The sequence below is a fragment of the Coenobita brevimanus genome, chromosome 60 (assembly GCF_032717465.1).
Source record: "Coenobita brevimanus isolate Jiangsu-jjx chromosome 60, ASM3271746v2, whole genome shotgun sequence".
NCBI classification, from domain to species: domain Eukaryota; kingdom Metazoa; phylum Arthropoda; class Malacostraca; order Decapoda; family Coenobitidae; genus Coenobita; species Coenobita brevimanus.
Genome location: NC_137013.1, coordinates 29,655,929 through 29,671,954, shown reverse-complemented (window position 1 = coordinate 29,671,954; position 16,026 = coordinate 29,655,929). Strand labels below are relative to the sequence as shown.

Genomic DNA, 16,026 nt, shown 5'->3' with positions numbered 1-16,026 from the left:
CTCCTATGGTGGATAAATCTGAGGAGGGGTTGATGGAGAGGCCCAGTCTGCTCGGGAGTGAGATGCACTCAGACGGCAACAAAATAGCAGCAGCGGCCTCGCGGCCTCAGGAAGCTATATTGTTGGCAGGTCACAATACAACTGATGTTCTTCCTTCAGGAAATAATGGTGTTGTTGGGATAACCCTCAGCTATCCAGTGACTGGGACGTGTGCGAGTGAGTCTGTGTATGTGCAACAAGTGAGCAACCCTATTGATTATGTTTGTGAGGAGCCTTCTAAACCTTCTGACAATACTTTGGCAGGCTCATCAGTGGAAGTGAATAATGACCTCACCTCCTCTTTACTGTCTGGAAAGGAAAATGATATGGACATACCTCAGGAAATGGCTGAATTCATCAAGTCAGTTACTGAACATACAGCATGTCAGTCAGAAAATGAGGCAGCTAACAGCGTAATTAATAAAGGTGGCTCTGTTATTGTGACAGAAAGGCCTAATTGTGATGAAAAACCTGATTGTAAAAAGCTTGAGGAGCCAGTGAATAAGGAGAAAGAGGAAGAGATGCCTCGTCGCCAAACTCGCTCACGCACTGCAGGTTCAGCTTCCACATGTAACATTGCACATGCTTCAGCAGCCTCAATGGCTACCTCCATTGGCTCCACTGCTGACCCCATTAAACTGCGGGAATGCTCAGTTCGACTGGAAGACATATGCAAGTCAAAATCTCCTCCTTCACCAGTCAAAATTAAACCACAGGAGCAAGAGTATATGGCTGAAGAAAGTGCTCCTGCTGATAAAGAAGTACCAGCAATAGATCAGCCCCAAATGCTGGAAGTTGAAGGTGTCGGTACAAAGGTCACTGATGGTAAGCCACTGGAGTGTGCAAAGGCAGTGGAGAAGGAATTAGAGGGCCTTGCAAGGGAGACACTTGGTATCATGGAGCTGAAAGATACTGGTGTGTCTTGTACGCAAGTAGATGGACCTAATGATGAAACCACAGGCACTGCTTTGGTGATGAGGAACCTGTTTTATGATGATAGGAACCAGATGATACTGGATACCACTGGCTTGCTTGAGGGAAAGAGTGAAAATCATGAGGAAAAATCTCTTGCTCAGGTAGAAGCTCAAATTATAAGCCCTAAAGACAAAATTACTAAAGATATTGATGATGATTGTGTCAGTAGTGAAGAAAGTTCATTCTGTGATACTGACACTGAAATAGAGAGCATACAAGATGACCCAGAGGAACCAAGAGATTTGATGTCTGTGAAGGATAAACTGAAGGAGAGGAAGTATGACTCTGTGCTGCAGTTTCATGTTGATATGATCAGAATCATTGAGAATGGCCGACACCTCAACCGCAGCCAGACTCGAAATGTCCAAGCTACGTATGCCAAGCACATGAAAGAATGCTTCCCATGGTTTGATGTTAAAACAGCCAATGTGTTTGATTTGGTTGACAAACAGAGACCATTCCCAATACCTCATCTTGATCACTCTTACATAACCAGAACTCTCATGTCTGGTAACCGGCACTTCACCCTGCGAGATGCCCCAATATACAAGAAGCGATCCATTAGCCCCATGAAAGGTGCCCACTTATTGCCCCCTGACCGTCGGAAGTGTGTGCTGTGTGGCCGAGAGAGTGATGATGACCCTAACGCAGCTGGTCGCCTGTTGTACCTCGGGCAGGATGAATGGCTGCACGTGAATTGTGGATTGTGGTCGTCTGAAGTGTACGAGGAAGTTGATGGGGGATTGCAGAATGTGTATCTAGCAGTGAGCCGAGGCCGCATGATCAAGTGCTCCGCCTGTATGGAGCGTGGCGCCACTGTCGGTTGTTGCCACAAGTCTTGCCAGGCTACATACCACTTTCTTTGTGCTCGACGATCATGTTGTCAGTTCATGGAAGATAAGCGGATATTTTGTCCATTGCATGAAAGTAGTTCTAATGGTGCTGAAAAGTCAGATGACTTTAAGGTTAGCAGATGTGTGTATGTGGATATGGATTCAGAGAAAAAGAAGTGGAAGCAGGTTCCTGGTGACAGAGTTAGTATTACACTTGGTGCTTTAACCATAAAAAATCTTGGCAGAATTGTCCCAGAATCAGATAGTGCTGAAGCTCTGATTCCAGTTGATTTTGTTTGTAGTCGCCTTTATTGGAGCACAGTCGACCCAACCAAGAGAGTGACATACACCTGCCGCACGAAGAGAATTGTGCCGACAGTGGATGATTCCTTGCTTGCTGAGAATGCGGTGCTTCACAAAACTATTGACCATTCTCTCGGAGAGGATAATGTGCGGCAGGAGATGGCTGCAGTGAAGAAGTGGTTCAAGCAGCTGGAGGAGCACAAGGTGGAAAAGAAGTCTCGGGAAACCAATATTATTCCTCCACACCTCTGTCCCTTATATCGCAGCATCAAAGAGGTCCAGAAAGAGGTAGGAGGGGCAGAGAAGCTGGTTAGACCTCGTACACCTCCAGCACTTGTTGAAATGGATGTTCGACAGTGCATTGATGACATCATAGACAAGGTTAGTCGCTCAGTGGAAGAGGAAAGCTTACTTCTGGACACTGATCTGACCACCATTGTTAGTCCAGATGACAATGAATTAATATCTTTGGTGCTGAATGACCTCGATGCATGTGATCCTATTACTCTACAGTCAACCCCTTCAACCTCAGGCAGACCAAGCCCACTTGATATTGACTTCCTGAGCACCTGCGATCATATGATGGACTCAGGGAAAGTGACTCACTCAGGAAACATGACTCAGGAGGCTCAGGAAACAAGGTGTGATTCACAGGTGATAATGGACCATGAGACTTCCCTCCCTAGTGCACATACCCCCACCCATGACCCATACCTGTCAGAACCCCAGGATGCTGACATCAAGGAACCCATTGCTGAAGTCGAGCTGCCCCCAGAAGCTCAGGCTGATGATCCCATGCCTCCGAGTTCGATGTCACTGCCAGGCATCGAAGGTAACCCTGCTCCCAGTTCCCCCTGTGAGAACAATGACGCTGTCACAAACTCGGGAAACAGTTGTAGCACGTGCAGTAGTGATAGCAGCAGTAGCAGCAGCAGCAGTAGCAGTAGCAGCAACAATGGCAGCAGCAGCAGCAGCAGTAGCAGCAGCAGCAGCAGCAGCAGCAGCAGCAGCAGCAGCTGCAGCGATGCCTCGGTACACAATGACAACTCTTCAGAAAGCAGTAGCCCTGAGAGATGTTCTGAAGGTATGATGAGCAATTCCAGCAGCCCTGAGAGCTGTTCCCATGCCTGCTCTGACAACAATGCTGGCACAGACATCAATGCTACCAGTACTGACAGCAACAGTGGCAGTGAGGCCCCATCCCAGGACACTAAGTCAAGTACCAAGAGCCCAGGCACTTCCTCCTCATCTGGCAAGGCCAGTTCCCTGAAGCAGATCTGCCGAGTATTACCCATGCCCTCAACAAACAGCAGACGGTCCTCTTCTGCAAGTGAACACAGTGACTCAGTGGGGCACTTTGGGACAAACCAGTCACCTCATGGCCCTCAGCAGTCCCCAAGAAACTCGGATGAAAATGAGGGGGGGAGCAGTACCAAGCGGACTGGTGGACGTAAGAAGATCTTGAAGAGGAACTATAAGACGGTAATTAAGAAGTACCCTCTCAGAAGTGGCATGAGGAAGAGCAAGCCCTATGAGACTGTTCAAATTGAGATTAATGAGACCATTGAGTATCCCAGTGGTGAAGGAGCTGATATGGTGCCTAAGAGCTTGAAAAGGAAGTGGAGTGGCATCCTTGATTCTGAAGAAGAGGGAGAAACTTGCCAAAAAGACTCCAGCAATTTAAACCAGGAACAGCAGGATGCAGAAGGACATGGGAGTGATGGGGAGAACTCCAAGGAGAGCTCCGTATCTAAGAAGGTGCTCAAATTCTCCGACGACAACAATGACATCACAGTGAGCATTGTCAACAACAATAATAACAACCTGTGTGAGTTCTCCAAGTCACGTGGGCACCGATATCGCCACAAGACAGTTCTTCAGTTGGATGGGGCAGCTGATGGCTCATCCTCCAGTGCTGAGATGAGTGAGAGCCAAGATGAAGGGGCAGGGGAGGACAGGTCAAGGTCTCCAGCCCAGGGTGAGCCACACACTCCACCCCTCCACTCAGCCCTTGCCATGCGTATCAAGGAGCAAAGTTTGGCTAGAAGTTCACCGGGTGAGGAGGGACCTTACAAGTGTGCAAAGTGTAAGAGGCTGTACAGGTATGTGTAGTTCATGGTTTCAAGTTTTTATTCCTGCGTCTGCGTGTGTGTGTGTGTGTGTGTGTGTGTGTGTGTGTGTGTGTGTGTGTGTGTGTGTGTGTGTGTGTGTGTGTGTGTGCGCGCGCGTGCACGCATGCATGCTTGTGTTTGTGTGCATGCGTGTATGCTTGCGTGTGAGTGAGTGAGTGTGCATGCATGCATAACACCCATTTTGCTGGGCATTCAGTTGGTAGTTTCCTACTGTGTGGCATTTCTTTTCCTGCTTCTAGATCCAACTCATCCCATTTTATTGGTGGAAAACAGTTAGGATCATTATTTGTGTATTTGATTAAACCCTTACTTACAGTTAATGGTGGGTTTAAGTGTGGTAGGTGGAGGCACTCACCATCCACTCACTTGATGTAGTGGTGCTTTGGGTGTCTGCCCTTTCCTCTCTTCCTTCCTTCTTCTGTCTTTCTTTCTTTTATTCTTTCCTCTTCCTTCTGCCTGTGGGTGGCATTACACTCCTTCCTCTGTCTTTTTTTCTTTCCTTCATTCTTTCCTCTTCCTTCTGCCTGTGGGTGGCATTACACTCCTTCCTCTGTCTTTTTTTCTTTCCTTCATTCTTTCCTCTTCCTTCTGCCTGTGGGTGACTCTACACTGAGTGACAAGCCTGATGATTTCCTGTACACCAGGAAACCATTTACTATGCTGAGTGGTAACCATACAACCAAATTATGGTGCCTGGTGGTTTAGTGAGTAATTAAGGTGCTTCAATCAGACTGAGCCAGTGCAGGTTTATATCCAAGGGATGTTGGGGTTTATTGCTCACGTAATACCACTCAGGGATGAGTGAGGCTAGTCACTCTCATCTTAAATGTCAGGACCAACTTGCCTAGCCCCGGTCTCCTATGTTTCTCGTGGGGCTGCGTAGGATTGGATAATGGATGGTTGGATTAAGTGTGGTAAAAAGTAACTAAGGTTAGCAAAACGTAACATGTTGATAGGTGGTTTAGTGATTTTTTCTTAATTAGTATATTTGGGGGCTGCCGTTTCCAAATTGCCCACCAGTTATCCTCCATCACATAAAGTCATCTCTCAAATGATGATGAATATTGCTTGATCATGCCTGAACTAGCATATAAGCAAACTTATCATCATCATCATCCGGACCTCCTTTCCCTCCCTAGGGCAGGGTGAGGAGTAGCAACATCCAGACAGCCCAAGTTTGCCCAGTTCAATGAGCCATGCGTCCATGCACTCATCATTCAAGCCCCCAGAATCCTGGCTGTATCTGTACCCCACAAACTTCACCATAGTCTGTAGCTTCACATAAATGTATCCGAGAGTCAGTCTGAACGCTGTCACGTTAAAAGTGATGCCAAATATCTGATCATATGCTTCTTCTCATGAAATTCTTCCAGCCAGCAAGATCTCTTGTCAGTCCCATAGCCTCACCGACTTCCAAACCTCTCCTCCTCACACACTCATTCACCATATTCCTTCACCTTCTCCTTGGCCTACCTCGCCTCCTCCCTCCTTCAGATTTGCTCAGATACACCTTATTCACCACTCTGTTGTTATCCATTCTCACCACATGACCATACCATCTCGGTACACTCTCATAGATTCTGATGTCCACAGACTTCCTGACTCTGCATCTTTAATGAATCACATTATTTTGTATCCTCTTCATTCTCTGTACTCCCCATACATTCCTGAGCAGTCCCATCTCCACTGCTTTCACTCTTGTCATTTTGATTTCATGCCACACCATAGTCTCACATCTGTATGTTAAAGTTGGCACTAACACTCTTTCATGTAAGCAACACTCAAGCCTGTTTCTTATCAAGGCACTCATAGCACCAGGTACTTTCCTTCCTTGTGTCACTCTACTTTCCACTTCTTTTGCACATTTTCCTCGCCTTTTTATCACTGTACCCGGGTATTTGAACCCTCTCACCAATTCCAGTCTCTCTCCATTCACTGTAACATCACTCTGGGAGTCACCTTCTCTGTCGATTACCATCACTTTACTTTTTTCTACATTTACAGGTAACTCGCACGGAACACGTGGGTTTCGTTCCTACCGTTCCGTGTTAGGTGCGAAATCGCGTATATTTAAACTACCCCATATTTTGCTCCCTAGACCCCCCAAATGTGTTGTTTTGCTGTTATCTGTCACTGGTAATCACTAGAAAGCACTTTAAGTGGTTAGAAGGTTTATTTAATGTTATAACTCACAAATACAGTACTCCAGAGCAAAACTTCAACACACAAATACTGTACGTAAACACAAGGAAACATTCCGACGCCGACATAGGTAATCATATAAATCAGGTTAACTGGTACCAGTGCTTTAACTTACAAGTACATACCAGAACAGTACATATTTAACTTAGAAATGCAGTGCTGTGATATCGAATGATTTCAGTACATAATCTGTTAGGAATGGCTGAAAAAAAAAAATGTTATGAATACATTTTCACCTTTTTGATATATGTTTATGGTAATTTCGAGTTATTTTTTACGTTATCGTTGTGCCCATGCTTGGAAAAGGGAGCAAAAGAGTTGAATTTTCAGTCCTAAATGAGAAAACTGCACGTCCTCCAAGGCTAGACTCTGCCACGGGAGAATAAAGTGGAGGGTCAGTCCGATTAGCAATAAGGAAGTTGTGTCACAACTTCCAGCTCCCACACCACGAGTATGGCTAAAAATAGAATCGTAATGCAGTTTCAGAACTAACAATAAGTCTAATTATTACGAATACAGATACAAAACAGAAATAAATACGTTTACAGACGGGGAAAACGTACTTCTTCCGTCATAACGTGTTCATCTTTCTCTATCATTTTACCTTGTTATTTTCGCAATATATATTGCTGTCTCGTAAACAGGGTGGTTGTTTGTGTTTTGCAAGGGAGGAAAAAGATTGCATTTTCTGTCTGGGTCGAGATAATGGATGTAACTACGTGTGGTTAGGCATGGCCACGAGCGAAAAAATCGTACATCCACTCATCACGATAGCAGGTGATGAACTGACAGATGACACATGAGAGGGTGAAGTCAAGGTCAGTCTCATGTCCCAGATTTTCGTTCACTTCCCCAAAGTTTTCACAGTTTTCTACAATTTGCATTGCATCAAATGATCCAAACCATTACAGCAAACCTGAGCAAATAGGTAAAGATACCAAGACAAAAATGTATTTTTCTCTTATTATAAGTCTTTAACGAACAAACAAAAAAGGCAATATTCCGACGCCGATCATGGGTAATCATATAAATCAGGTTAACTGGTTACAAGGCTTTATTTAATGCTTTAATTGCTTACAAGTACATACCAGAACAGTAAATATTTAACTTACAAATACAGTACTGTAGAAAAGCAGTACAGTAAGAGTTTAACGAACAAACAAAAAAGGCAATATTCCGACGCCGATCATGGGTAATCATATAATTCGGGTTAACTGGTTACAAGGCTTTATTTAATGATTTAACTTTATTTAAGTGCTTACAAGTACAGTACATACGAGAACAGTAAATATTTAACTTACAAATACTGTACAGTACTGTGGAAAAAACGAACAAATGAAAAAGGCAATATTCTGACGCCTGTCAGGTAAACTGGTTATAAGACTTTATTTCTTGCTTTAACGTTATTTAATAGTACTTTAAGTTGCACATAAACTTACCAGAACAGTACAGTACTCTAAATATTTAACTTACAAATACTGTGCTACTGTACTCGGGAATGTCTCACTCACTGAATAATTTCCCGCCTAGATCGTCATGTAATCAAAACAAACCTCGCGCTGCGGTGACGTTCGAGGATTTGATCTTTCAAAGGCCTCTCCTGCATTAATTTGTAGTTTTCATGATGGTTTTTTAATCTTACGTTGTCTTATATGTATCCCAGCCCTTACCGTGTATAATTGCGAGCGCGTTCCGCGAGATCGTGTTCCGTGCGAGTTACCTGTACTGTCGAGGCACGTCACTCACAGACATCAGCAGTACATTAGTCTACCAAGTTCTTGTCCAGTATTTGCAAGTAGCACTGCATCATCAGCATACAACAAATTTGAGATATTCCATCCATCACCATTCATTATCAGTGCCATCCCTCTCTCTGTTACTCGTATTTCTACTTCTCTCATCACCCCATCGATGTATATATTGAACAACCGTAGGGACATCACACAATCTTGTTGCACTCCCACATTATCATTAACTATTCACTTAGATGTCCATTTACCCATTCACATGTGTCACAATCATCAGAAAAATTCATGACGGCACCTAGCAGCTTACCATCTACACCATACACGTGCAAAACCTTCCACAGTTCTTCTCTGTCTGCCTTGTCATATGCATTTTCCAGATCCATAAATGCCATAAACATCTTATAGTCCTTCTCACAAGCCATCTCCACTGTCTGTCTCACAGCATATATTTGATACCCTCTGCCACTCCTAAAGCCACCCTGTTCATCATTCACTAGGCCTTCTGATATCTCCTAATTTCTCTTTGTATATTTCCTCTTAATATTAGCAAAAGAAAATAAAAATTAAAAATTATTTATGCATCTTTATAATATCGAATAAAAGTACAGTAAACAGTATGCATACTATCTATGTATCCATCTATTTATTGCTAGATGCCTTGATCCCATAAGGGGTGGACACAAACATATCGCCCCATGTCGCTCTGTCCCCTGCCATTTCACTGACCTCCCCCCAAGTCACAGTCCCCTCTCTCATATACCTCTCCACTCCATCCCTCCATCTCATCCTTGGCCTCCCCCTCTGCCACCCCCCCCCCCTCCACCTCATTCACGTACTCTCCTCATTAGTCTCTTGCTGTCCCTCCTCTCCACATGGCCAAACTACCTCAACGTATTTCTCACAATGCTTTGTATCACATCCACATCCACACCACAATGCACCTTCACCTCCTCATCTGTCAGTCAGTCTTACCATGTCTACTCCACATGCTCCGCTCAAATAACCCATTTCCACTGCTCTCACTCTTGACTTTTATCCTTCCAACAACATCTATGCTTCACTTCTGTACGTTAGAGTTGGTATCACAATACTGTATTGTCATGCAGCGGCTTGTTTACTTCCATGCTCACTTCCTTATTTCTTATCATTGCTTTCAGAGAACCAGCAACCTTTCTTTGTTGTACTCTTTTAACCCCTTAACCGCGGGGCGTCACTTTTGTGACGCTTGGGAGCAAGGGATCATACCGCGGGGTGACACTTTTTTGATTCTGTGTTATTTTTAATTCGCCCAGGCTTTGAAGTGGTGGCTTGTATCATCTATCAGTACTGCTAATGTCCAACACTTGTCAGCACTCCTAATCTCATCTGTACTCTCATCCATTGTTGACAATTTAGCCATTTCTCCCTGTTCTTGACTCCCCTCCCTACCTCCTCTCCATTACCCTATCCTCTCGCCCGCCCGGCCTTCCTACGCTAAGTATTTCTTCCCTGGAATTTTTCACTGATTTCATCCATTGAAATAAGCCCTGTGACCTATTCTTATACCAAATAATATATACAAGAAAGAAATAAGGTAAGTGAGAGTGCCATATACCTAGAATTGGCTAATTATCGCCTGACAACACCTCACGTGCACTCGTTCGCTAATTTTCGCTGTTTATTTCCCCATGAAATATGCTGTATAATCTATTTTCGTAATAAAAATATATATAAGAAAGGAAGGGAGAAGCCTAAGTGATATTTACATTCACCTGGAACTACCTAATTATTTCAGGCCACCACACTGTATTCTATGCTAAGTAAATCTTTCCTGGAATTTTCCACTGATTTCATCCATTGAAATAAGCCCTATGCCCTATTCTTATACCAAATAATATATACAAAAATGAAATAAGGTAAGTGATAGTGCGATACACCTGGAATTGCCTAATTATCACCTGACAACACCTCACGTGCACTCGTTCGCTAATTTTCGCTGTTTATTTCCCCTTGAAATATGCCGTATAATCTATTTTCGTAATAAATATACACATAAGGAGGGAAGGGAGAAGCCTAAGTGATATGTACATTCACCTGGAACTACCTAATTTATTATGTATTGTCTTGGTTTCCTGCCAGTCATTTCATTGCTATATATTAGCAGGTCTCACAGGGCTGAAGTTGGTAGTATTTCACTCACCCTAGCCAGGCGGCAGGAGGCCACTACTATCAGTTCACTGTCGTCTTTGAAGGTGGAAGTATGTTTGATTTGCTCCTGCTAACTTCAGCCACTTTTTAGACCCATGCAAAGGGCCCTGTGACCTTTACCCCCTACTAAACCTCGTGTGGAAAGAGGTCAAGGGCTGACAATTGATCGAGAGTGACTACGATCTTTTTATTGAGTAAAACAGTGCAAGTGGAATTGTAAATAATGTGTAAACAGCAAATGAAAGCAATGAATGTAAATATAAGTGAACAGTGGAAAATAGTTTTTTAAGTTAAATCAAGTGACAGTGCATAACACAGTGTAAATAAAATAGAAATGTAAATACAGTAATCACTCTAATATCCGGACGCCCAATAACCGAACATCCCCACTAACCGAACCTTATCGTCCTGGGATCAAACATTCCCAAAATGGTCCGAAAATCCAAAAAAATTGGAAAAAAAACCGATTTTTTGCCGTCCGTAATTTGAACTTGCCGCGCGCGCCGCGTGAGAGCATTGTTTTGGTTCGTCATTCCTCCGACGTCCGATAGAGCGCCGCTGCATCATCCCCACTTCCCGCCTGTCTCTCACCGCGACTGGACCTGCGCTGTTCGTCATGGCTGCCCACGTGCTCGCTTTTGTGGTGGTGCCGTACTTGCTGCAAGGCCTCCTGCTGCTCTCTGCCCTACTCTTAGTGTGTGTGATGATGGCCCCGCCTCCTGAGAAAAGGAAGAGAGTGGTGTTGACTCTGGAGAAGAAACGGGAGATATTGGAGAAGGTTGATGCGGGTTGGTCTTCCTCTCGCATTCTACCGCGAGTTCAACCTGGCCAGGTCGACTTTGTTTGATATCAAGCGTTCCCGAGACATGCTCATGCAGTACACGGCTGTCTTCTCGTCGAGAAGCAAACGCAACGTGGAGAGGAAGGTTATGTTTACTCCTGGGCAAGTATGCAGAGATCGACCGCTCCACGTTGATTTGGTATCGACAGCAACGTGCAGCTGGTGTGATGGTACGTGGAACGGAGCTGAAGGCTGCTGCTGAGAAGTTTGCAAGGCTTCACGACGCCCTAGACTTCAAGGCATCCGAGGGTTGGCTCTTCGCGTTCAAGTTGCGACATGGCCTTACTAACCGTAAAGCACATGGCGAAGCATTGGACGCTAACGAGGATGGAGTGGACGAGTTTCTGCACAAGGTGAAAGGCTTGATCGACAGGGAGGGCCTCACTCTCGGTCAAGTCTATAACGCTGACGAAACTGGCCTATTCTATCGCTCGGTGCCAACGAACACTCTCGCCGATGAGACGGAGAAGCGTGTACCTGGCCGCAAGCTTTCTAAGGAACGGATATCTGCTTTGTGTTGTGCCAATGCTAACGGCATGCACCGGCTTAAGCCCGTTATTGTTGGCCGTGCAAAGCAGCCTCGGTGCCTTCGTGGGGTGATGGATGTCCTTCCTGTCGTATGGTACCATTCTTTGAAAGCATGGTTCACAGCTGTGATTTTCAAAGACTGGTTTCACCATCACTTCGTCAAGGAGGTCATACATTACCAGACGAGACACTGGGAATTCCTCGCGACCAGGTAAAGGCTCTCCTTCTCCTCGACAATGCACCTGCCCACCCGTGCGACAAGGACTTGGTTGCTGAGAATGGCCGTATTAGGTGCATGTTTCTGCCACCTAATACGACTGCTCTCATTCAACCAATGGACCAAGGAGTGATCGTGGCAACAAAGCGCCTGTACCGTCGGAAGTTCCTGGACGAGGTGATGGTGGTTCTCGAGGACGAGGACGAGCGCAGGAAGGACGTGACACTCGAGGCAAGCGGACTTTGGAAAACCTTCGCCGCTACAAACATCAAGTCTGCGCTGTACAACTGGGCTAGTGCATGGAAGGAAGTCCCTGTGAAAACTCTTGAAAATGGTTGGTCTCGTGCCTGCTTCTCGGAACAGATGTGGAGTACGATTTCCTAGGGTTTGACGTGGATGACTTCCATGCACGGCCGCGTACGCACGGCGACGATGTTGATGTGGACGATGTTCGTGAGTGGTTGAACGACGACGAGGCGATCCTGGGTATCAGACGTTGTCTGATATCGAGATCGCGTCTTCGGTTGCTGGTGTCAGTCCCGAACTTGAAGATTCCGACGACGAAGGCGATGATGATGCAGACTCCGCCCAGCAGGACACTACTCCAGCCATCCCCAAGCTGAGCGCACTCCGGGAACATCTAGAGTTCGTCCTAGACTACCTGGAACACCCGGACTGCGACAGGGAGATGGGGCCCTTGGGACTCGTGGGAGGAAGTGCGTGCTTTCCGGCAGCGCATCATCAATCGCCAGAATCGTCGGTCCTTGCGTCCCAGTCAACGATTGACAGTTTTTTCAGGCCCGTGGACCCCCGCTGTGCCAAGCCCTGGTTCCACTCCGTTGCCTCCCCAAGACAGGCCCTCATGCTCCGAGCCACAGCCCAGCACATCAGCTACAGTGGAGTCACCGTCGACGTGAGTTTGCGGCTGTCTTCAGAGTCTTCTGTAGTCGGTACGCCATCACCACTACCCACCGATGCACTCCCTTGACGCCTGCCAGTGATACTCTCGGGCTCTGACAGTGAATAAACAGCAAGAACTTCTCCACTAGACCACACGGGAATTTTGAGTGTTGTGCAGTGAAAACGGTGTGTTGTGTTAAGGTTTTCAAGTTGGGAGAAAAGACTGAGTAGAAAAGAAATTTAACGTAACTAACCTTCTTTGTTTTGGCTTTGGAAAATTTAAAAAAACTTGGGAAAAGTTAATGTGCAACACTTAAATTTAATGGAACATTATTTGGACTAAAGTGAACACTGTGAAAAGAACGGACTTCTGTGTGTTAGTGACTAAGTTCAGTGCAAGACTTCAGGAAGAGTGTAGTGCAAGTGCTTCAGGAAATCGTTCTTACTGTCAGAGTCCGAGAGGAGGCGGTTATTCATCGAGGTGGCCAGGGACTTGCTGTAAGTAGCCAAAATGTTTCATGTTGTACTATTTTCCATACTATATTTACCAGAATGTTTCATATTGTATTTTTTCCCATACTATACTTACCAGAAAGTGTCATACTGTACTTCTTTCCATACTAAACTTACCTCATGCATGTGCAGTAGGAATGGGTTTTTCAGAGTTCGGTTAGGTTCGGTTAGGTTAGGTTCGGTTAGAGTCCATAAGTACCAGAATGTTTATTAATGTATGAACATACTTCTAAACCCACATTTTATGTGTCTATTGCATTTATTTCAGTCATTTATGTGCCTTATTGGTGTGATTTGGGTGTTAAATAGGTGCTATGCATGTCCGGAGGGAGTTGTATAGGTGTTTCTCTGTGTTAGGGTCCGTAAGTACAAGTCCATAAGCTGGGGCCCAATATCCGGACAAAACCAATATCCGAACCTACCGATGGCTCTATTGATCCGGATATTGGAGTGATTACTGTAATGTAAATCAAATAGAAAACGTAAATAGAAATGTAAATGAGTACCGGTAGTATTATAAGAATACGAGTATATATACTAGGCGTAATGAAAGTGAAAGTTTCTCTCTAGCATGTATGAATACTATGAGTTATGAGAGTGAAGGTGAAAGTGACATTCACTCTCAGTGCTAGTATACAGGATGAGAAAGTGAATGCTATGTATTTTACTGAAAGAAATTGAATCCCTACAGTGACAATAAACTACTATTACTGAAGGAAACTTATGGATAAAGACTGTAGTTATATATAAGTGTTATATAGTAACAGAAATATAAACTGTGAGCGCTTTTATGAATAACAGACAACACCTGCGGTGAACGATCGGAAGTGGGATGGTCATACACCCTCGTAATTTTCATTGCTCTCACAGTGTTTTTTTTTTTGGAGTATGGATTCCAAACTATTTGAGAATCATAGAATAGTGTTTCTAGTGATAATATCAGGCTGTGGTAATCATATTACGAGTTGTCGGGAAGTGTAAAGTGGAGACTTCGTTACCCAACTTCAGAGGTCTCCACAAGTCCTACGGTACTCGACGAAGGCTCAACAAACATCCAAGGAGAAAGCTGAAGGTATGTGCCATAAGTATATGTGATTTTAATATTCTAGGACTAATATATAGCGGAGGCAGTGGCTCAATCAGTAGAGAGGTGGCTTGCGGTCCTACTGGACCCAGGTTCAAATCCCCGCTGGTGCAGGGAACAGTTTAAGGATTTGAATTTCATTACGGCAGAGTTTACCGATCTACCAGAAAACCCGCCAACATGTCGTAAAAATACCCCCGCTAAGACCAATACACCAGTCCTGTATGAGACAGCCCTAGCATGTATTCAATATGGACGGTGGGTGTTAGCGCTGAAGTGGTGACATGTAGAGGTGTACGATATGTAGGAGGACTACTAGGCCTTAGGAGCAGGCTGAGAAGCCTATGCCCAGAGTCGAGCACATAAAAAACAAAAAAATGATTTTTGGCAAATATTTTTAGAGAGTCTGTCGGAGCGCGAATATGCCCGCGGTTTAAGGGTTAAACACTTCATCCTCCAAACTTCCATTCTTCCTTGTCACACTACCCAAGTACTAAAATGCACTCACATTTTCCATTTCCTCATGATCCAACCTCACTGTACATTCAATGGCCTCATTTCTCTCAAAGACCATAACTTTACTCTTCCCTGCATTCACCTTTAGATTCTGTTTCTTACAAACCCTCCCAAACTCATTCACCAAGCTCTACAGTTCCCCTTTGTCTTCACTTAACAATACAGAATACAGTAACATCTGCAGACAACAATACAGGAAGTTTCCAAATGTTGCTTTCTCTCATTAGGGCTGCTTCAACATCCATTGCTCTACCTTGAATCTCTTATAACTCCATCCATATACAGCTTGAGTAACCATAGGGACATGATGCATCCCAGTTTCAATCCAACATTCAGATAGAAAAATTCACTCAGTTCACTATCCATTATTTGGGGGAGGCAGTGGCTGAATCAGTAGAGAGTTGGCCTGCAGTCCGATTGGACCCAGGTTCGAATCCCAGCTGGGGCAGGGAACAGTTTAAGGATATGAATCTCTTTAAAGCAGACTTTACTGATCTAGATGACCTGCCAACATGTCATAAAAATACCCTTGCTAATACCAATACACCAGTCCTGTATGAGACAGCCCTAACATGTATTCAGTGTGGATGGTGGGTGTTAGTGTCGAAATGGTGACATGTGGAGGTGTATTATGTAGGAGGACTGCTGGGCCTTGGTAATGGGCCATGAATCCTATGCCCAGTGTCTCTCTCTCTCTCTCTTTCTCTCTCTCTCTCTCTCACACACACACACACACACACACACACACACACACACACACACATTGCAGTAGAGATCAATACATCTGAAGGGAAAATAATTGTGGCAGATTTATACATGCCACCCAGATCAGCCACATGGGAAAGAGGCAAATATGAGGATCTGGCAGAGAGTACAGTACAGTTCAGAGTTTAAGAGCATTACTACATGAATGGAAGTGAAATTGGAAAGAATTATACTAACTGAATATTTTAATACAAATATAAATTGGAATACTCTAGATATAATAAGCCAAGAAAGCTGTTGGGA

The 16,026-nt window shown here is 44.6% G+C and overlaps 1 protein-coding gene across 1 annotated transcript in view; it reads left to right on the top strand.

Moving 5' to 3' along the window:
* The window catches only part of trx (histone lysine N-methyltransferase trithorax), a 244,798-nt gene that overhangs the window by 147,784 nt on the left and 80,988 nt on the right, over positions 1-16,026 (top strand). The window contains exons 12-13 of the mRNA XM_080275135.1: positions 24-3,138; positions 3,205-4,252. Coding sequence (XP_080131261.1) covers positions 24-3,138; positions 3,205-4,252 — 4,163 coding nt within the window. The remainder of the gene's footprint in view (positions 1-23; positions 3,139-3,204; positions 4,253-16,026) is intronic.